At 39.1% G+C, this 23,643-nt stretch overlaps 1 protein-coding gene and 1 pseudogene across 4 annotated transcripts; both read left to right on the forward strand.

Moving 5' to 3' along the window:
- Positions 1-6,029: 6,029 nt before the first annotated feature.
- On the forward strand, positions 6,030-23,274 carry LOC148374434 (heterogeneous nuclear ribonucleoprotein C-like). Of its 4 annotated transcripts, none has more exons than XM_088336430.1 (9): positions 6,034-6,245; positions 9,080-9,202; positions 11,613-11,878; positions 12,783-12,855; positions 12,966-13,013; positions 13,078-13,262; positions 16,889-17,002; positions 17,729-17,943; positions 22,778-23,274. In XM_088336430.1, the coding sequence occupies exons 2-9, from the start codon at positions 9,198-9,200 to the stop codon at positions 22,880-22,882; spliced, it is 1,011 nt and encodes a 336-aa protein (XP_088192556.1). In that variant the 5' UTR covers positions 6,034-6,245; positions 9,080-9,197; the 3' UTR covers positions 22,883-23,274. The 4 variants fall into 4 exon arrangements, with proteins under 4 accessions (XP_088192539.1, XP_088192556.1, XP_088192531.1 ...); XM_088336405.1 differs by having other exon boundaries at positions 6,036-6,245; positions 12,915-13,013; XM_088336421.1 differs by having other exon boundaries at positions 6,038-6,245; positions 12,963-13,013.
- On the forward strand, positions 19,276-19,418 carry LOC148374435 (U2 spliceosomal RNA; annotated as a pseudogene).
- Positions 23,275-23,643: the final 369 nt, after the last annotated feature.

The raw sequence follows: 23,643 nt of genomic DNA on the forward strand, positions 1-23,643 counted from the left end.
TTTTTTTCAGTTTTTTTTACTACTTTACTTAATTTCTTTTAAAAAAAATTGACAAATATTCTTGGAATTACAACGTAATTTGACAATGGACATTCATTTACAACATGTATTTATCCAATAAAATATTTATATTGTGTTCTTACAATTATAGTGATTTCAAAGAATTTACATCAAGCAAGAAGTCTTTTAGAGTCAATCTAATCTTTGTTCCGAAAAGGTCCGTAAAACGTTCAAATTTGTTTAATTTTACTCAAATTCTCTTACGAATAAGTTGTACAGGCAATCATCGGCAGTAAAAATTTTGCTGACGCGTTTATGCAGTCGCATGTGCGGATGTCATCATAACAAAAATGCAGGAAAGAACAAGCAAACATCTGTTCCCCGCATGAGCCTCATGGAAGATCTCCACAAAGGATGGATTTTGTTACACTATCAAACTGCAAGGCAAGCTCTTTATCGGAGAATCCCAGCAAAACATACACGTATATGTGAATAGTCATAAACAAACACTGCAGAACCAGGTGGGCAATTGGCAATGAAAGTTAAATAAAATTATGATGCATTAACATATTTTTGGACCACAGGTCAATGCACGCCACATGAAATTTGTAATCATTGATGGAACACCATGCAATAACTGGAATTTCTTCTCATTTAAAGAGAGATAGAATATGTTCTCTATTAAGTGTTAACAATGTCCACCTGCTTTTATATTTTTTTCCTCTGCGCCAAAGCTGGTTGGGACGCACAACCCATTAGGCAGAAGGGAAGGGGGGAGACAGAGGGAGGTTGTAGAGTGACTTTTTGCCCGTCACCGTACTTTTTTGTTAGTGTACCATGAAAATGTTAAAATTAAGAAGAGGGCTGTTTTACATCAAAACAGTCCAAAGGCCAACCCAAACCCCCAAAAAGATTATTTTAAAAAAGGGTTTATTCGAGCGTGTCTGAGAAATGCACATACTTGCACGCGCTTCATGAATAAGCTGTCTGATGCTGCAATCATGACCTTAAGCCAGGAGATGGCGGCGAAGAGTAACAAGGTTTCAAATTCCGCACAGCAATAACGTATCTTGTCAGAAAGATCTCAATGAACATAACCATGTGCTAAAATTAAATACAGTGGGACCTCGCTACTTCGCGGTTCCACGTTCGCGGGTTCAGAGCTTCGCGGGTCTAAAAAAATAATAATAATGAAATAAAATAATATTTTTTTTAATTTTATTTTTTTTAAGCATTTTTGAAGGGGCGTCGCTACTTCGCAGTTCCACGTTCACGGGTCCAGAGCTTCGCGCGTCTAAAAAAAAATAATAATAAAATAAAATATATATTTTTAAAAAGATATATAGTTTTTAAGCATTTTTGAAGGGGCGTCGCTACTTCGCGGATTTTCACTTTTCGCGGGTGGTTTTGGTCCGCATTAACCGCGATAATCAAGGGATTACTGTATATGTCATTGAATTTCACCTTTCATAAGCAATATAGAAATATGGAGGAATACATTTTTCCAGGGGCACGTTTATTGTTTCCATACAATGACAATGAAGCTGCCACGTATGATCTGCACTCTTTGGTCACCTGAAAGCAATACTGTGTAGTACAATCGTTATTGTACATTGCGGTCTCCGACGTGGTCCCCGTGGGTACTGGGTAGCCCCTTAAGACCACCCAAGTAGCCTGCAGACTGGTTTTAAGAATATATCATGGGAAATTGTAGTTTTCAAGAAAATGTATTTCTAACTGGCATTGGTTTAAAAAAAATAAAACAACATAATGAACCAGGTACTCAAGTATTCAGGTATTCAAAGTGTTTATTGTCATATGCAAAGTAAAGAACCACGATTCCCTGCACAATGAAATTCTTACTTTGCTGTTCACACAGTTGTCAGCATAATAGAACTAAGAAACTGTATACAAGTAAAAGAATATAACAAATATTAAAAGATAAAAATATAAGATTGACTCAAGATGAGTTAAGGCAATATGATAAAAAAAGATAAAACAGTTTAAAGTGTCTGGAGTGTGCTGAACGTGTCTGTGTTGTATTGTTCGATCAGCAGCTGTTTAAGAATCTGATGGCAAAGGGGTAAAAACAGTTCTTGTCCTGCATTTCACACTCCTGTACCTCTGTCCTGAGGTCAGAAGTGTGAACAGTCCGTGTTGTGGGTGGGTGGGGTCCTTAATGATGGAAACAGCCCTCCTGTGGACTCTGCGGCGGTATATGGTCTGCAGAGAGGGTAGTGGAGTCATGGTGATCCTCTGGCCGTTCCTAACCACTTTCTACAGGCGTTTTGCGGTCCATGGCTGTGATACTGCCGTACCAAACAGTGATGCAGCTGGTCAAGATGCTCTCCATGATACAGCTGTAGAAGTTGCTGAGGATCTTGCTTGACAATCCAATCTTTCTCAGCCTCCACAGGAAGTACAGTCGCTGTTGAGCTTTCCTGACCAGCTGTGTGGTGTTGAGGGTACATGTGAGGTCCTCAGCGATGTGCACGCCGAGGTACTTAAAGCTGCTCACCTGCTCTACTTGACGCTCCCAGATAAATAGTGGCTGATGAGGTCTCCTCCTCTTTCTCATGTCCTCTATCCTCTCCTTTGTCTTGTCCGTATTGAGGGTGAGGTTGTTGCCTCGCACTATGTCACCAGACTCGCCACCTTCTTCCTGTAGGCCACTTCATTCCCCGCAGTGATATAAACGCACATTCTTTTGAAAACCCCTGGATGTTGAGAAATTTGTATGATTTGACGCGATTGTCCACCATCTTTCTGCTACAGGTACCCCAAAAAAAGGCTAGCCAAAAACAAATGTGAAGAAAAATGATGCAGTTTGATCACTTTGAGTCTCTATGCAGTAGTTTGTAATCTTCTTTGTCCTTTTTTAGTACTTGTTTTTCAGTTGCACTAAACAATACAACAACATCTATCAGTACACACTGTCACTTTCATATAAGTGCAGCCAACACAAACTGTGGATTCATTTATTACTGGCTGTTGGATTTTCTGAGTAATTGTTGATGTTTTATCTTTATTTTTTTTGTCATGATTACTAACTCTGATCACCTGGAGCAATCATGTGGCGCCTGGGTGGGCGCCTTCTGATTGGCTAGCACTTCGCTCTTAAGTTCCGTGACAGAGTGTACATTTGTAACTCTGTGTGTTTCTCCTGATTTCCCATTCGTCTAAGAACTCTGCTTACCCGTTTCTGCCTGCCTCCGATCCGACCTGTTTTCGTCCCACGCTTCGATCTCCTCTCCAGCCCCGGTAAACACGACCTGCCTGATTTCCGCACTCCGATTGCCTACTTGATCCGAAGCTATCTCCCCGGCGCCGCTGCTGACGTTTGACGGTCATCACGTCTCCTGCACGCCCTGAACGCTTCCTTAAATAAAGAACTAAAACGAATGCTCTGGGGTTTCCTGGTCTGTTTTGGTCTCTTGATATTTTTGGTCTTATTGTGTATAGAGATTTTTACCAAGCTATTCTATTCTATTGGGGGTTTATCCATGTATTTTAATTTATGGGGTAGTTGGGGTACAGGTTAAAAATAACAATTGTTTCATAAAAGGATAGGTTAACTTTCAAGGAACTGGTTGTTTATGTTTGCTCTATCCAGCCATCCGTCCATTATCTCAGGGGTGGCGAACACGTGGCTCTAGAGCCTCATGCGGCTCTTGGCCAATGAGAATGCGGCTCTTTGCCTCATGATATTTTCTATATACTGTGGCTCTTTGCTTGTTTCATGTTTGTGTGTGTGTGTGTGTGTGTGTGTGTGTGTGTGTGTGTGTATTGAGGGTGGACACTTTCCTTGAAATCAACACAAGAACAATTAGAGCTAAGATTCATGGCCCGAGCCCGAACCCGAACCCGAGGCAATTTCGGGCCGGGTCGGGCCTGAAATGTCAGTCATACGGTCGGGTCGGGTCGGGTTCGGTCCTGCTTTTTTTTTTTTATTTTTATTTTTTTTAATTAATTAATAATTATAAATATATGTTCATTAAAAATATATACTTAAACTATGTATGGATACTAGACCAAGGAATACTTGTTATAAAATAAATAATTTGGATAAAACGGAGAAGGAGCTGTAATTGCTTTTAACGGAGCCAGAGCATGCTCTGTGCACGTGACGTGACGTGAATGCTGTCCTCTTAATAATCTTCCCCTCCGCAAATTCGCGTGATTTTGGCCTGGTATCCCCGATATGGAGTCGGACCAACAAGAAGTTAAGGATAAACTCAAGAGAGGAGAACTGACGAGGAAAATGCACTCTGGTAAGAGTTTTAATAAGCGTTTTATATAGAATACGATCGCTTTTGTCGGAAGTGTACATTGACGTTGGTGACATTTTCATCCGCGTTAAAAAACGCAATTTGCAGAATAAAATCACGCTTTATTGTTTAAATAAACGCGTTATATAGACTAGGATCTCCCAATTATTCTAATTAGCTCGCTTTATTGTTTTAATAAGCGTTTTATATAGAATACGATCGGGGGGGGGGGGGGGTGCATAGGAGTCGGAAAAGGGCACAACACGTCAACACCCCCTCAATGATAGTGCCGCGCTAAAATCTTAAGGACGTACTACTACTGCTGCTGTGGATTATGGCCCAATGATCAAGTCGTCAAAATGACGGACGCCCTTAAATGTTTTCGCTACCTCAAAAAAAAAAAACCGTCAATGACAGATTGTCGCTTAATGTAACATCTGCAGTGCAGACACAGAAATATAAAAGATGTAAATGTTTATACAGTTTTATTTAACTTAGGCCTAGATGTTGTAACAAAAGGCAGAGTTTAATTTGTTATCATAAATCACCCCTCCTTATAAATAAAATATGTAATTTCGGGCCCCCTCGGGCCGGGCCAGCAAATCCAGTTAATTAGTCGGGCTCGGTCCGGGTCGGGTTTAATACCCCTCGGGCCTGCGTCGGGCTCGGGTGCTTTTTTTGGGCCCGATCTTACCTCTAAGAACAATACAGTACTTGTTGTATTGTTAGGAGAGGAGTGTGTTATGGGAAATAATATGTTTTAATTGTGTGTGTTTGTGTGTGTCTGTCTGTCATGGCAGGTCATTGCTTGGTGTGGCTCTTTGACTCTCACAGTTAAAAATTTCGGCTCTTTGTGTCAAACTTGTTCGCCACCCCTGCATTACCTGCACTGCCTATCCTCAGTAGGGTCGCGGAGGTGCTGGAGCCCAACCTAGCTATCTTCGGGCAGTGGTCAGGGAACAACCTGAACTTGTTGCCAGCCAGTCGCAGGGCACACAGGGATAGACAACTCACTCGCTCATTCACACGTAGGGACAATTTGGACCGGCCAATCCACCTGAAATGCATGTCTTTGGAATGTGGGAGGAAACCGAAGTGCCAGGAGGAAACCCATGCAAGCACAGGGAGAACATGCAAACTCCACACAGGAAAGTTTGATCCCATGTCCTGCTCTAGTTATATTTTGAAATAAATTAGAATATTCTTATTGTAATCTGTAACAACGTGGCAAACATTGTCTACGAAAGGATTACACATGGCACAAGATAATAAACACATGTTAAAAATAAGATCATATAAGAATTTGTTAATAGTGCTCGAAGACTAGCCTAAGTTGTAAATGTATCGTAACTATAGTGCAATGAAAATTAACACAATAAATACAGTACAACGGCTTCGTGTTTTCATTATGTTTCCATTCCACTGATTGTTCAACAGCTCTATCTATCGATAAACTTTAAAACTGCATCAGCGACCTTGCAAATGCCCATACAAGATGCTGAGCTTAAATTATGAGCAATTTGCGCTCAAATATGGTTGGGAACTGTATTAGTTTATAGTTTAATGTCCACATTGAGTGACTATATAGGGGAGCCGTCGTTTCAAGTGTGGCTTCTGTAAAAAGACCATTTTGTGACTATTGGGTAAAGAGTGATGACGGTTATGCATTACAAGGCACACCGCTAGCCCGCCATTCAGCAAGCGAGACCCGTCTCCCCGTGCAGAGGAAAGTTCCCGCCCCCCAGCTGCCCGCTCACGAGCACAACGCCGAACAGTAAAAGGAGCGCTCCCCAAGTGCGCCATTAGCCAGTGACGTTAGTTGAAAGAGGAGACGAGAAGCTAGTTGGCTTGCTGCTCACCGGAGGCTTCACTTTAAAAAAAAAAAAGCCTGCGCTCGCCAATAAGACGACATAAATAACACAAAAATTGAGTGATTTTACCGAAAAACAAGGCACTTTGTGCTCGTAAAGGGTCGCGGTGAGTATTTTGTTTCCAGCTATTTTTCCATTTTTCCTTCCTTTTTCGGATTTTTTTTTCATCGATGCTTTTTCTATTTTGCCGAGCTAGAAGCTAGTCGCCCTCCTCCTGCTGCTCCCCCGATTTAGGAAAGGAAAAACACAGTGGTTGTTGTTTGAACCACAAAGAAATCTTTTGGAGGCATCCTAGCTGCATTTTCTTCCAGTTTTGCAAGTTGGCCTAGATTTATTTTTCTGGAGATTGATTGGGAATCCGACCATTTGACTGGACTGATGTGTTTTTGTCACGCTTTTTAAACGACCTCCCCCACCCCCTCCAATTCACGTTCAGACACGCAATTTGGCTCGTCTAATTTGCTAGTTTTACCCCCCGCCCTTCCAGGTTATAGAACAGAAATCGCAGACTTTTGTTGATTTTGCTATTTTTGGGGGTGGAATTCTGATTTTTAGCTGCCAGGCTAACATTAAGCACGTTAGCCGGAGCCTAGCTAAGGCTAAGCGCAACGGGAGTGTGTGACACACTTTGAAGCCAAGGGATGGCGCTATTGAGCAGTGTTTGAGGAGTTCTCTTTTAATTTTTAAACATTATTTTTGCTTTTCACGATCAGACTGTGCAGTTGTTTTTACATTTTTCTTTTTGGAGTGTTTTTTTTTCCCATGGTGATGCTGAGGATGACGGGGGCCATTTTGAGGACAAGGGACAATATTTTTCTCAATAATTTTACATGGACTACACGTGGCTGCTATTTTCTTACACATTTTTAATTAATTAAAATATTTTATACTAATTAAAGTATTATGGTGGTTTATATTTGAAGAATATATGGGGTGGATCAATTCCTCTTTGCCTCCATCTTCAGTTGTCACAATAAACTATCAGGAATATACAACATTTATGAGGAGGAAACACAAGTGTAAGTTGTCAATAACGAAACTTCTGTCCTTTGTTTGAAAAATGGAATAAATACCACCACCACCACTGCTGTATTGTGCACAACCTAAGTTCCTGAAATCGTAGAGAAAATTTACAACTGAAACATTCAGCGTTTGAAATAATTATTGGTAGAAACAAAAAATGGAATTTCATCTGTGCAAGACTTTACTATATATCCCCTTGACAACTACACACAATAATTTAAGAGAAAATTAATTAAAACCTTTAAAGAAAAGACTGTTCAGCCAGTGAGACAAAGAGGGTAGAACATCAAGAAGAAAATGAGCCCCATACAATTACCTGCATTTTTAAATATGTCCACTGGATGTTGCCAAAGCCAAGTGCTACTCTCAAAGCTGATTTTGCTGACTACCAATCATTACCCAGATAACATAGAAGGACAAAGCCATCCCAATGTTATTTTACTTACAACTTAAGTCACGGCGCGCTGTTTAAGACAATGTGATTGCTCTCACTTGAATTGAACTCACTTGGATTTCTTAGAATGTGTCTCTTCTTGTACCCTCTAAGACTATTTTTTTTTTCGCTGATGGCCAACATTCCAAAAGCTAGCTACATTTTTCTGCACTTGCTCTTTTTAAAATGTTATCACTCAATATACATTTCATGCAATTAAACACGTCTGTAGTAGCCCTATTGTATTGAGTTTTTTAATGCAAATTATCACATTTAGTGCTTCAAAAGATACAACTGTGATTACTTTTAGTTAAAGTTTTTATTTGTAAATAAATTTATTTATTTTTTGAGAGTTTAATAATAATTTGGATAGAAGATCCTTTGGTTATTTATTAAATCAGAAGATAATTTTTTTTCATCTCAACGACCTCACTAGAATCTACTTGGATACCGATACTTTTTACATATGAAAAATTTGGAACGTGTTTTGACAAATTCAAATCTCTATGGAAGGTACAAGAAAAATCGACATTGACGTCTCATCTCTTTTTAGACAATGGTATTTGAGACACTTTTTATTTTTATAACGTACTTATTTTTTCTATCAAAATTAGATGGGCTAGGTGCATTCTAGTGTCGTTGTAATTGAGGCACTTAATGACATTCATTTTTCCTTACTTCTGTCCAACCGCTGTCATCTGTTCAAATCATCCGACCACTAAACTTGACAGCAGTGATTGCAGCAGTAGTTGATATGTGGGTTTTACTTCTTGTCATGCTTTTATAATGGTGCTTTCATTAAAACGTGAAGTTAATGCACATCTTGAAATACCGGTTCTTGTAGGGCAACTTCAGTCTGTCTTCTTTGATACCCATGTGACTGTATTTGCTGCTTGGTGCCATCTAAACCACCTTGCTGCAGGAATGGTTTATCAGATAGTGTTTAATGAAACCATAAATGGTAGTTTGCAAATGGTTCCACCTTTTCACAGCTATAGCATAAATTTCTGAAATTGTTGACATTTATCTTCATAACAGTTTTAATGTTGTTGATAATGCATAAGAACTTGTGCTGGCAAAACCAAAAAAAATAGTGCAAAGTCACTTAACGTTGAATTCACAAGAATTAAATTGTATATTAAAAAAATAAATTAAATGATAATGTGTTGGAGAACATATTTCAGATACTGTATATTATTATACCACTGTCCTAACGTTAACTGCATATTTTTATTCGGAAGTAAAAAGAGAGATAAATGACCTTACAAATGCAATCCGGTCAAGGTGAGACATACCATTGCAGTTTCAAACTAAATTGAAATGAGAAAAGTCGCTTGTGTGCTTCTGTTACGAGCCACTCAACCTCTCACCAACACCACTACTACTTCTCCCTACACTGCACACAGGTAAGAAGACTTGCTGCGCTGTAACCCCTGCTTAGTGTGACCGAGGTGTGTGTGTGGTTTTTTTTTCTGTCGCCTCAGTTTAAAATCTCAGGCAAGAGAGAAAAGAGGGGTGAAAAGGTGAAGGTTCGAGACCCCAGGCTAAAGTGAGCCCCAACCCCCAGTGTCAGAACAGACGACTGCCCTGCACACAGACACTATGGAGTGAGTCCCGATGAATCGAAACAACCTTTACTCAACAGTTTTCCTCTGTTCCCTACTATTGATCCCACTGCTGTTTTATGATTGTTCAGTCAGAATGCGGACCCTAGACAATCTATCAAAACTGGTATTCTGGTGTCCCAAAAAAGAGAGAAGTGATAAATCAAAAACAATTGAATTATGTCATCTGCGTCTCATTCCAGGAATCCAACTTCCTTTTGGTCCCTACCAAAATTGACTTCAAATTTATAATTATGGCTACACATTCCATTGTATGATGCTGGCAGGCTCAAAGGAGGGGTGGGCTTTTAAAACATAAGTGAATAATCCTTCATTTTGGGGGGTTACTCTCGTGAAAATATCAAAACGAGCTCATTTCTTTTGAATTGATCAATTTGAATGTTTGGGGTGGCCGCTACAAAAGCTTTATTCATATTGATTTTGGAAGTTCTCGTGTACCGTGCTTTCTTCAATATAAGGCACAGTGTACAAAAATGTCCTCCCCCCAAAATAGCCTTTTGTCATACATATTCATACATAAGGTGCACCAAACTATAAGCTGCATGAAATTGAGACTACAGTAAGGGTTATCCCATTTGTGCATTTTCATTGGGCTCTTTATGTACTTAGGACATATAATGGTGCAATGACTGGGTTAATCAGTCGAGAAGCATAGCTGATTGAAATCGCAAAACATTGTAACGGCAATCAAAAATTCTCTGTTTAATATGTACCGCATAAGTACGTAAGCGAGCTTGTACAGTATTTAATTGAAAGACCTTTTTCTTTTTCTGTCTTTCCCAACATTCTCATCAAGGTTAATAATGCAAATCAGTGTTTTAAGCTAAAATACTATAATAACGAGATGAGCTCTAATGCCTTTTTTGATAACTGCACTACTGTAGTTTTAGTGGTAAATTGTTGGCGCCCTATCCACTATGACCTGGTTCGAATCCCGTTGCATACGATCTATTGAGATTTTGGCCAGAGATGAGTATTGATCAATCATTGCTCAAGTACAGGAGTATACCATCAAATCCTGTGTAGTAACGCATCCCTAGAAATACTGTACAGATTTCCATTCTTATCCAATCTATTCTGTTGTGTATGGGCGTACCAAGATATGGGGCGAACTTTCAAATTTTGGGGCCAATTTGGAATTTTACATTGCGCTTTATAGTCCGGAAGAAACAGGATATAATTCCTAAAATTTGGGTTCATTTAGGGATTTCCCAAAAAACTATTTTTCATTGGATTATGTACCTTAAACATCACCCGATGCTGTGTTTGTGTACTTTGTATAAAAAAACCTCCACCAACTTACTTCTGATAAGACAATTTGTTACAAAAAAATAAAGAGTGCACAGCCCTATTACAGGGTTCCCGCGGATCATTTAAAAGTCTTAAATTGAATTGAATTAATTTTTCTAGAAATTAAGCCTTAATTGGCCTTAAAGTGTTGTAAATCCACAAAGTCCTAAAAATGTAAACACATGACTAAGATTTATATTTGAACTAAAATAATTTGGTTATATTTATCAATTGTTTTTTTTAATAAAACACCAATTTACATTCGTGGCAACATCGCACGACAACAATAACGGAACTATCAAAACGGTGTTGTGGTTTCAGTCGGGCCTTTCAAAGCGGATACATGTCTTAGGTTTACCCACAATACACATAGCAACTCCGGACAGGGATGTTCCCTTTGGACCGTGGGAGAGTGTTAATATAATGAAAAGTGGCTGTCTGACAAATGTTTTTTTCCATGGCTAAAAGCTGTGCCATATAATGTGTACAGGGGTATTGTTTGCAAGAAATATTTTTTTTGTTTTGTTTTTTCATTTGTGGGGGATTTTGTCGACTTGGTCTTAAATTTAATTTCAAAAGGCATTAAAAAGTCTTAAATCTAACTTGCCTGAAGCTGTAGGAACCTTTTACTAGTTACAGGATGGTGATGAATTGAAATATGACATATCCTGCATTTGGTGTCCCATGTTGGTTAAGGGAAAGTTTCAGTTTACCAATTTTTCTTCTGATTGAATTTGATATTCCATATGTATTAAACATGAAAAATGAACAAAATGTTGACTTTCATCAAAGCCGTGTAATCTTAGTAGCAACGCCTTAACATTTGCGATCCTCAGTTTCACACAATCACCTAGATTTTTAATAAATGTAACAAGAATTTGAAGAAAATTACTTTTGGTTTCAAAGTAACATGTGAAATGATGAAACACACAAATTCTTTGGCAAGCGTCATTACAGGTAACATCACTCACCAACAGAGGTGTCCAGCTCTTCGTTTGTCCATAGTGAAGACGTTTTGGTGTCTTGCTTGCCACATGGTGGTTAAAAGACCATGCTTTTTGTTTTGTCGTCATGATCCCCTTCCTCCTCACCCTCCATCCAGCCGTTCGCCCACAGCCAGCCTGATGGCAGCCAGTAACGTGACCAACAAGACAGACCCGCGCTCGCTCAACTCACGAGTGTTCATCGGCAACCTCAACACCTTAATAGTGACAAAGGGCGACGTAGAGGCTATTTTCGCCAAGTACGGGAAGATCGTCGGCTGCTCTGTGCACAAGGGCTATGCCTTCGTGCAGTACGCCAATGAGCGTAACGCTCGATCTGCTGTCGCCGGGGAGGACGGCCGCATGATCGTTGGCCAAGTGCTGGGTAAAGAAGACTTTTTTTTTTTTTTTTGCTTCTTTTTTTCCCCACACCAGAGACCAAACTGGCATTTACCTAATTAATCCTGACAACAAGGGAGCTAGTAATGTAGCCTAATGGTCAAAGAACACCATCACCATAACCGGGACCTCACTAGCTCAAAGATTGTACGGGTGCTTGAAATCCTTAAAAATGCTTGCATCTTTGTGTTGTTGTTTTTTTTTTTTCGAGAATTGAAAAGTGCTTGAATTTTGTGTGAGGTGCTTTTAAATGCTTGAAATTGTTGACTTTGTTTTACAACAGTTTGGCTTAAAAATGACGCTGACACAGCTCTCTAGTGACTTTGCTATTGCATTTCTTCCCTCGTGATTAACTGCAGCAAACATTAGTTTGTATAACATTTTCCAGTGGATAGTCATCGTCCCTTACAAGTCGTGCCCAAGAGGACCGGTGTTGCTACATCTAAACAGGGCCCTGTGGAATATGTATGAGAGCAAAGGTTACATATCAATCATGGGTATTCATTGTAGGCCAGGCTGAAAAATAATTTCCTAGTGGTAAATTGTAATGGGACAAACTTCCTGCAACTGAAAATCTGGGGTACATATCGCTTTCATTTTTACCTTACACCTAATATGGGGAGAGATTTGTCTCTGCACGATAAATAATTCACACTGGATTTCTTCATTTAATGGTACAGGAGAATTTGAAAAAAAAAAGTCCTGAAAAGTGCTTGAATTTGACCTTGAAAAAAAGTGTACAAACCCTGCTTGAGATGAACCTATCCAGTATGGCTGTTTTACTCTGGTTGTTCAGATGTGTATTACGCTATAGGAACTACTACTATTGGCGTACTTGGAGACTAAATTCACTTTTCATGTTGCATTCAAAACATGTCTGTCCTTCTTAGACATCAACTTAGCCGGTGAGCCCAAACCTCATCGCTCCAAAACCTCGAAACGTTCCGCTGGTGACATGTACAGGTAATTGCAAGTTTGATCATCATACTATGGATCCTAACTAACACAATGAATCATTTTAGCCCACATTCCAATGCAAGTTTGAACCTTGCTATTCTCCCCCCACATAGCAGTTCCTCATTTGAACTTGACTACGACTTCCAGAGAGAATACTACGACAGGTGTGACAAAAACTGCTCTGGAGAACTTTCTTGGCCACACTTTTGATTGTTTTTGACGCCACAGAATGTACTCGTACCCATCCCGTGTGCCCGCCCCGCCTCCACCTCTTTCCCGTGCCGTGATTCCGTCCAAGCGCCCCCGTGTCAGCCTCAGTAGTGGCGGAGGAGGTGGGGGAAGCAGCCGGCGGCCTAAGACCAGCTTCTCCTCTTCCTCCAAGAGCAGCCAGAGGACTTACTCATCTAGAAGTAGTGAGTACTTAAACTTGCCTGCCCCAAGTTGCCATTTAAGTCACTTAAAGGTCAGCTAGCTAAATTGTAACTTTTAGAAAACCTGTATTGTAATCGTTGGTACAGTGATACCTTTTCATATGAGCTTAATTCATTCCAGAATCGTGCCTGACCTCGACTTGCTTGTGCTATGAGCCAGTTTTTCATCTGAAATATTTAAACTAATTGGCCTGTTCCCGACCCCATAAAAGCATTAAAGTGAACCCTAAAGAGTTTTTAAACACATCTTTCTTATGACTAAAAACACATGAAAGTGTTACAGAAATCACAGACCTGTCAACATATACAGTCGTATGCAAAAGTGTGGGTACCACCGATCATTTGCAAGATTTTCGTTTATAAATCATTCGTGGTTCGGATCAGCAATTTCAATGCAATATATCAAATAGCAGACAAACGCAATGATATCTCAGAAGTGAAATGAAGTTTATAGGATTTACAGAAAGTGCAATAATTACTTAAACAAAAGTAGGCAGGTGCATAAATTTGGGCACCCTTGTTTTATTGATTTGAATACCTTAAACACTAATTATTGGAACACAACATTTGTTTGGTAAGCTCATTGACCTTTGACCTACATAAACAGGTGAACCCAATCCTGAGAGAGGGTATTTAAAGCGGCCAGTTGCAAGTTCTTCTCTTGGCATCTTCTCTGAAGAGTGGCAACATGGGAACCTCAGAACAACTGTCAAATGACCTGAAAACAAAGATAGGTCATCATCGTGGTTTAGGTGAAGGATACAAAAAGCAAGCTCAGAGATTTCAGCTGTCAGTTTCCACTGTGAGGAACATAGTGAGGAAATTGTAGACCACAGGAACAGTTCTTGTTAAAACCTGGAGTGGCAGGCCAAGAAAAATCTCAGCTAAGCAGAGGCGAAGGATGGTGGGAACAGTCAAACTCGACCCACAGACCAGGTCCAAAGACCTACAACATGATCTTGCTGCAGATAGTGTCACTGCCCATCGTTCAACTATTTACCACACTTTGCACAAGAAGATGCTGTGTGTGAGAGTAATGCGACAGAAGCCTTTTCTGCGCACATGCCACATACGGTCACTTGAGGTATGTTAAAGCAGATTTGGACAAGCCAGCTTCATTTTGGAAGATGGTGATGTGGACTGATGAAACTAAAATTGAGTTATTCGGACATAACAAGGGGCGGTATGCATGGTGGAAGAGGAACACAGCATTCCAAGAAAAACACTTGCCACCCACAGTAAAATTTGGTGGTGGTTCCATCATGCTGTGGGGCTGTGTGGCCAGCGCAGGTACTGACAATCTTGTTAAAGACGAGGGTCGCATGGATTCTAGTCAGTAGCTGGAGATTCTTGCGAACAATGTTCTGAAATCAGTGACAAAGCTGAAGTTGCGCTGGGGCTGGATACTTCAACAAGATAACGACCCCAAAACACTGTTGAAATTCTGCTACGGCATTCATGCAGAGGAACAAGTACAATGTTCGGGAATGGCTATCTCAGTCCCCTGACCAGAATATTATTGAAAATTTGTGGTGTGATTTAAAGCTCGGAAACCATCAAACCTGACTTAAGTGGAGATGTTTTGTAAAGAATGGTCAAAAATTCCTTTAACCAGAATCTAAAGCCTCATTGGAAGCTATAGGGAGCATTTAGAGGCTGTTATTTCTGCAAAAGGAGGATCTACCAAATATTGATTTAATTTTTTTTGTTGGGGTGCCCAAATTTATGCACCTGCCTACTTTTGTTTAGGCAATTATAGCGCACTTTCTGTAAATCCTATAAACTTCATTTCATTTCTCAGAAATCCCTGTTTTTGTCTGCTGTATAATATATTTAACTGAAATTTCTGATCAGAACAACCAATGATTTATAAAAGAAAATCCTGGAAATGATCAGGGGTACCCAAACTTTTACATACGACTATGTGTTCCCTGTACTTTATTTGTGATTTAAAATAATGTACCACAAATTAAGACCGATCTCCTCTTGCCCATTTCGACTCTCATCCGGATTGCAAATGATCGTAAAACTTAACAAGGAGGACTTGCAATAGTTAAGAAGGGGAGCAATTGCCTGAGGTTGGCAGGTATGAGCTCAAGAGACTGTTGATAATTTCCCACTCGTTTACTGTAACCTTCAAATTGAAGTTAATGTACCTTAAAATGAACTTCCACACAAAAAATATTAAAATGTTACCCCATAGTAGTTTTCATTTGCAAACTGGACAAGCTAAAGCTGGCAGTGAGCAGTCATGAGTGTTGAAGGGTCTTTAGTGGTAGATTCTGGGACTGCTCATGAACTAGATTTTTCCTTGGTATTGCGAGAAAGATTTTTCTTGCAACCAAAACTTTTGTTTAGAGGTGCTCATATAAAAAAGTACCACTATATTTTGTAAGACTGCACAGAGTTGCAGCTGACCCTTGAAAAGTCCTTAAACGCATTTAAATAATTCTAAAAATTTGGCCGTAATTGGCATTGAATTGTCTTAAATTCAATTTTCCATGGTCTTAACAATGTAAACACAAATATTTCAAAACATTTATCAATTTTCCACATCCAAGAAGTACAAAGCTTTATTTTCTCAACTGTTTTTTTAAGATGCTACACTCAAAATTGTTCATGACTATAGTGTTTTTCAAAATGTCTTTAAACTGGACTAAAAAGTCATTATTTCAGCTTCATGATAAAAACTCTTCATTAATGTAGCAATAGAGTTCTTTGGACTTAGTAGTCATCTGCCAGTTTTAACTGTGCATACATGAAGTACTGTAAACATCATTTTTACTTATTGGTTTTGTTTGTTTCAATTGTGCTTCCTAGTCGACTTTTTTTTTTTTTTGATTCAAAAAGGGATTAAAACAAGTCAAAAACATTCTTGAATTTAACTTGCCTCAATCTGTAGGGACCCTGCTGCATCACTTTTAGTAGGGCGCAGATCTTCTGGCCATGTTGTGGCACATAACGGTACCACTCTGTGTACTCCTAAATTTTTAAAATCTAACCCCAGAGATCCACAACATGGCAAGGGTATGATGAATAAGCCATATCATTTACCATAAAAAGAGTAAAGTTTCATGTGTTAAGCGGCAAAAAAGAACAGCCTGTAGGGCTTTATATCAGAGGTCGGGAACCTTTTTCATTCAGAGAGGCATCAAAGCATAAAAGAAAATATATATTTTTGGGGGAGAGCCATACCATATATTTTGGGTCAAAATTAAACAAAACTGCCAAACCCTCTCTTCAGACAAACACTAATACTTCAGGGCATTTTATTTCACTATGTGACGTTTAAAGATTAGATCAAATCTATGAAATAATAAGTATGCCTGAGCCTGTGTCCAATATCTAAATATATATATATATATATATATATATATATAATGTATCAAACTCATTGACTGTCAGTATTGTCTCTGATTCGCATGTGTTCCAATCAACTCTGCAAACTAAAATAGATTAAATAATTGCATAAGTTCTATTTTATCTCCAAGCTATATGTACTCATGAAAACTGCAAGCGAGCCATATGTTCCCGTTCTCTGCTTTAGATGATTGGCTAGTCGCCGTGAATTGCAAATATATCTGATGTTGTTTCAATTTTTTTCTTAGTTAAAGTTGACGAGCTGCAGACCATTAAGCATGAGTTGACTCAAATTAAAAGCAAAGTGGATGACCTTCTAGACAGTCTGGAGCGTATGGAGAAGGATCACAGCAAGAAGTCTGGTATGAGAGTATTCATTTAGATCATTTCCAGTTGGATATTTGTAAATCGCCTGAAAATTGTTTTCCCTAAATTTTTCGCGGAATAGTGGCATCTAGATAACCCTACTACGACAGTTGCTTTTTAGGAGTGTTTGAAAGGTGGCGTTAGTAACTTCAAAATATTCCACTTGCCGACACCTCTGTCAAGCTAAGTGTATGGCGCGTGCATGTGTCTCGTAGCATCTTTTTGGGAGTTAAAGTTTTCATTCGGACAGGGCTTTTCTTACTTTCACCATTTTCATTCTAGAAAAAAAGGAAAGCACGTGCATGGAATCACTTGCCCCCACCCTCCTTTTTACCAAATGCGCAATGTGGCTGGAACACCAATGATAAATTAAGATAAAAGCAGTTACTTTTCTTTACTAGACATTTCCCCGCAGATTTTTTGTTTAATGTAAAAAAATTGATGTGTTTGAATTAATTTTTATAGCTATTTTAGCCCACGGCTCCAAATCTGGTGTTGTCTGTAGAAAGTCAAAGTCGAGTTTCTAAATTTGCACATGCGGCTCTTTAGTCCAAAATTTATGGTATTAAATATCTCGTCGTTAAAATCAGATTGTATTGCTCAAAAATGTTTTTGCTCTTCAGTAAGGGGGGTTCATGTTTTGTTAGTTGTTGTTGTGAGTTTCTATTAAAAAAACAAAAAGCAATTGAACTTGGTGAACTTTTGAATTTCCAATCTGACAGAATCCAAAGATGTGAAGACTGAGCCTGGTGAAGTTACTTCCCCGCCTCACTCTAGCAACAAAAACGATGTTGACCTGAAGCGGGATAGCCATGAGCTGGATGACACTGAGGAGGAGGAGGACGAGGATGAAGAAGAGGAAGAGGAGGAGGAGGAGGAAGAAGATGACGACGACGAAGAAGAAGAGGAGAGAGATCTGCTGGAGGAAGAAGAGGAGGTATGACAACTGGCATCTTGTACAACGTGTTGCAAATAATTATTTGAATAAATGGTCATATTAAGGAAAGATACCCTTTTTTATCTATGGTTCAATTTGAGAGGGTCACTTGATCAAACTTCAAAAACTGGTAAGCCGTTTTTGGTCATCACCTGAGCAACTGTATTGTTATTTTCATGGTACAGCATATTTCAGAATTGATTTTTTTTTCCCATTTAACTCTATCTACATTAGGGCTACACGATTAATAAATTCTGATCAATATTATGATGTGGCGAAGTGCGATAGTGTAATTGTATGACACTGTTTTTTCCCAAGGGTGTATAGTTTCCCATTGTAATTTGAGTGATAGAGCGTAGGGCTAACCAGAATTGTCACAGTTTGAGTTTTAACAGCACTAGCCAATAAAGGCAAGGCAAAGTTTGCAAGTTGCACGTTACACACCCATGGTTGTGATTCTCTTGAGAGCAGACAGAAACCTTAACACTCCCCAGAAGAGGGTGCTGTTCACTTAAGTTCAAAGCATGTCACTGTAATTAACCCTTAGATGCAAGTGAGGGATTGAAAATGATCCCATAGCTTGTTAAACTTCAAAATATTTAAAAATCAACAATGTTGTAATTGTCATTTTCCAGGTTTTCCGCGTGATAGATTTTTATGACATGATGCCTTCAGTATTTTTTTTTCCCCACTAGTTTTTGACCCCACTCAAGGAAGTACTTGCATCCAAGGGTTAAGTACTTACAAAAAATCAAACTAGCACAGAAAAATGCGCTTGGCTTTTTAAACCAAAAATCAAATCCAAATTGCAGTACTGGTCTGAAAATTAGTTTTTTTTTCCCCACCAAATTGTGCAGCCCCAATCTGCATATACCTTATTTATTTGTTATTAATGCACACCCCTTATTTTTTAATAGAATGTGGTGTACATTTTTGTTTCATTTATCCCTGCTCAAACTTTGCAGTTGGATCCAACAGGAATTGAACCCGGGTCACTGCGGTGAGCACACTGAATTCTAACCAGTGGTACTGTTGACATATGACAAATCTACTGCCTTTTATCTCATTATCACACAATACAATTCTATTCTCCTGGCCTATTCTAAGCATTGTGACAAATGTATTGTTTCTTTAACATGTCAAATTCACTGCAAAATTAACATTTGTCTGGTACCGTGACTAAAGCTAGTGTGGTAATGAGAGAAAACACTATGCCTTTTTGTATGTAATTACTGGTAGTCCAGTGGTATAAGTTTGGCTCACTCCCTAGAAATCCAGAGGATAGGATTCAGCACCTGGCAGGGGAGATACCTAGCAAGGCTTTGATGCTAGATCCTTAGCTTGGCCTTTTTGATGCTAGGTCCTTAGCTTGGCCCTTTTTGATTTTTGCACTCCGGAGATGGAATAAGAGCTTGCTCTGTCCACTCCACGCATCGGCCCGGTATTGCAGTACCTCCGGGAACGGTGCATTCGCAATGATCGCAACAAGGCTTTAGGGCTAGGACCTTAGCTTAGCCTTTTGGCTGAGAGTAAGTGTCCCGGCTCCTAGGCTTTGTAGCATATAATGAACTGACCGATAACGGATAATGGATAATGAATAACGAAGATAGATCAATAACCCTTAAAAACCCCCCCTGCTGGAAAGCCGGTTTGATTCCAGTTATAACCAATGTTTTGCAGTAAAACCTTGTGTATTGGGTCATGTAAGCTTTAAGTTATTTATTAGGGAAGAAAAAAATTTAGTTATACAGTAATTGAATATCTTAAGTTGAAGTCAGCACACAATTGTCAGAGTAGTGCGTATTGAAATAAACAATTAGTATTTTGATCAATTTGAGGATTAGTGCCCACATAAAATCTGATCTCTTGTTTTAAATCTCACAATTGTCAATATTTGGTTGTACTTTCTTTTAAACTTAAAATATTTACTTTGATACCCAATAATGAAACCCTTTTGCCTTTGTCTTTAGGACTAAAGGAGAATAAAATATTTCATCAAAAAACGATTTAGTCATATCTGTTTGCACAACTGCAATCATTTTGCATTACGTTAATCCCTCGTTTTTTGCTGGGGTTGGGTTCCCAAAAAGTCCTATGATTGTCAAACCCCGCCAAATATATGAACCTTTATAGTATATCGACCAAATTTACAGGCTCAAGTATGTGTTAAACAAATAAAAGTACTATACTTTTAAAAATAATTTTTCCCAATTAATAATTTCTGAACTGTCACATTATGATTAAAATATTCTGTTTTATTGCAAAACTGTAGTTATTAAGGACCTGGATCGCTTAAAATTACACGATAATTTACTGCCAATATGTGGTTATGGTAAACTGCTTTTTCTGTCCTCAGGAACCCTTTTTTTTCTATCATTAAACATTTTTGGCAAAAGTGCCAGAGAGCCCCTAAAAGGTGCCTTTGGCTCCAGAGTAAGTCAAGAGCTTTAACTTTGTTGGTGATAGAAAGCATATACCTCTCTTTAGCCAATCATGATGCAGAACACAAAGCAAGATAAAAATATGCAAAGTACCGAAACGGCAACAAGTAAACTGCGATTCAGTAAGGGATTACTGTATTCAAAACTATTGACACTCATAAATGTTGACCTGGCCACACCCCTTGTTAAAGGAGTTCTGCCCGATACTGAACTACTTGGATATCTATACGCTTGGTAGAGCTAGGCGGACGTGTTAGATGTTACCTGAAGTGACTGGGGATACTTATTGTTGATATAAATAGATCTAAATTAAGGACGCTTAGGACAGTATTCAAGTAACCTAAAACAAACATCTTTATTCTACAATCAGTCCATTAAACGCAGATTACAAAAGACACTCAAGTCCAAGGGACAACGACAAACCAGCTTCCGCCCAGCTCAGCTTAGGAACACCCTTAGTCTTATTTATTCATCAAATAATACTTAAAAAAATGAACAACAGTTATCACTAATAAAAATAAAGGATTTTGCGGGCCGTCGCAACATTGGTAAATAAAGTCGTGTCTTCACGATGTCACCAGTCACTGAAATACATCATGCCACATATCATTGGAAAATATACTCCTCAAAGAAAGAACACGTTAATTCCGAAACAAGATGACTGAAAACGATGAAGCCGGTATTGATCACCTATAACGTCGTCATGCAATTCCCAGCAAATATGGTGTGTTTACATTCACGTATGTCCAGTGAATCCAACCGTGTAAAATATTAACATCAAAACATGAACGTGTGCGTCGATTAAAAAAAAATCCACCTATAAGCATTCCTCCAATGTTTGCTCTGTTGTATCCGTTTTTTTTGGGGGGGGGGGGGGTCAAACAGAGTTGCCGGACACAACCGAATGTTTGATCTTACATTACACATAGTCCAGCGTTTTTCCGAATTGCTCAGTCCACAATTGAATGGATTTCGGAGTCCAAAATTGAATGGATTTGGGAGTACAGTCCATAAACATGCCCGATTAAAGTCGCCGTCGACGATAAAGCTCTGTTGGGGTAGTGCAAGCTGCTCTTTAGCAGTGGGCAGGAGATTCAGCGCTATGCTAACGTTAGCATCTAGTGAAACTGTTAGCGGTGGAAAGTATACAGCAAACACAAAGACCACAGTTAACTCTCCCGGTACATAGCTAGAAACTCCATATCGAGTGAGCAGTGTGTGTCAATGGTTCCGCTATTATTGTAGCGCGTAGTCTCCAACCCCTGTTTTTACCGGAATCTTCGTCTCGTTCGAGCCGGTGATGTAATGCGGCGTCGGGTAAGCCAAGACTCCGTGATGGCAAAAAAAAAAAGTCCGCAGCTCAATTCACTCATTGTGGACGGATGGATCTGGCGTTGGTTGAACATGCTTGGGAGCGCTGGTCTGTGTGGTCGCCTTCTTAGCTTAGCTCAGCCTTTTCTCCGTCGTTGTCGCCTTCTTAGCTTAGCTCAGCCTTTTCTCCGTCGTTGTCATTGTCGGCAGGCGGCAAATCTTCCAGGGAGATCCGGTGGTCTCTGTATATCCCTCGGGATGTAGTGGATATTATTGTAAATGCGAAGGGAGTCGAAGGGAAAATAAGAGGGATCAGGGGACACTGAAAAACAAAAGACGAACTGGAGCCCGAGCCGCAGCGTCTACCCAACGCGCCGCCATCTTGACTTATAATATACTTATATACTTACTAATATTAAGAAAGAAGTCAAACATTTAAATCTCTTTCACAATGTTTAAAAATTGGCCAAAGTAAAATACACAAGTTTTAAGGGCTGTAATTGGGTCATCCCCAAATGGCCACATTTGGAAATGCCTATCCCCACCATGAGAAAAATGTATAAAATAAAATGTTTAGTTTTTCAGATTTTGATCAAATTTGACAAGGTATACTAGGTAAGGCTTCAAGCTATTGTCTCACCTGTGTTCCAGCTAAGATGCCCATGCTGCACCCTTTTGTAGGCCTTTGATTGGAAAAAAAAAAAAATCAGGCTGGAATAAAAACATTCTCTTTCTGTGTGTTAGAACTGAGATTACTCAATGTTAGAAAAACTTGCAGTGGTTATTTCAGGTTTTGACAAAACTTCAGAGTGTTATCTTTCAAAAGAGACCAAAAGCGTATATTCTCCACAAACATTTCAAGAACAGCATTCAATTTACTTTGGGTACGTCTCGAATTGGGTGAATTTTACAGCAATGTTAAGGGTTAAACATTTGAGTAAAATTGATAAATGACTCAAACATGCAATATCAAAATTGTTTTTCTTGTATTTGCTGCTAAATGCTTCTGTTCTGAATAGTAAATGCGGGTGTTTTTTCTTGTCTCACTCACTTTAATTTCACTCTTGGAATAATTCACACAGATGAAGAGCCAAGAGCAGCAGCAGCAGGAGGAGGAAGAAGAGGAAGGTGAACATGTGGAAGGGGAGGATGACGGCGACAGTATCAACGGTGAAGATGACTCGTAGGCCCCCAGCTTGACCGCACATACTGCATTTAACTCTAATAGTAGGAACTCAGAATTCGGTTTATCACTCTTTGGATTCGACAACAACCTAAAAAAAACGTTAGAAAGGAAAAAAAAGAGGTGTGCAGAAATAAGCATGGCACACATGCATACACACATGCTATGTTCATTTGTGGTTGCTTTGACTTTCTGTGTAACCTCTTTTTAGCGCGTCCCAACCAGAAAACAACACCCATGTTGTTTTTCTTCTAGCTCTTGTAGTCGTGTTTGTTCACTTACCTTGTCGGCAGTTTCCTCAACTGATACCGCAACCCTCACCACTTGTGTGTCCTTTTTAAAAAAATATATATTAACCTTCACCTTCTGTTTTACTGTAAAGGAATAAAAATGGCAATAAAATATTAAAATGGCATGGCCTGCTTCGCATACTGTTTTAAACATTCTAAATATACAATATTTGAACACAAAAAAAACCCATTATATTTTCAGGAAACCATTTGTGACATGTGGCAAATAATTGCTATATTTTCTGAACTCTTAGTTGCTCCAGAGAGTATAAGTCGCATCAGCCCATAAAAGAGCATGATTAAGAGGGGAAAAAAATATGCATAAGTTGTACCGGTAGTATCGTATAAGTCACATTTTGGGAGGAAATTTATTTGATAAAATCCAACACCAAAAACGTACATGTCATCTTGAAAGGCAACTTAAAATAAAATAAAATAAAGAACGGGGTAGAATAGGTGGATAGTACACTCAAGT

This window comes from Urocampus carinirostris, chromosome 1 (assembly GCF_059441175.1).
Source record: "Urocampus carinirostris isolate Australia breed hairy pipefish chromosome 1, RoL_Ucar_1.0, whole genome shotgun sequence".
NCBI classification, from domain to species: Eukaryota; Metazoa; Chordata; class Actinopteri; order Syngnathiformes; family Syngnathidae; genus Urocampus; species Urocampus carinirostris.

Excerpts from the sequence above, each read along its gene's own strand:
- LOC148374434 (XM_088336405.1), top strand. Across the intron at positions 11,879-12,782 it reads GATCGTTGGCCAAGTGCTGG|ACATCAACTTAGCCGGTGAG; the intron begins GTAAAGAAGACT and ends TGTCCTTCTTAG. Across the intron at positions 12,856-12,914 it reads TCCGCTGGTGACATGTACAG|CCCACATTCCAATGCAAGTT; the intron begins GTAATTGCAAGT and ends GAATCATTTTAG.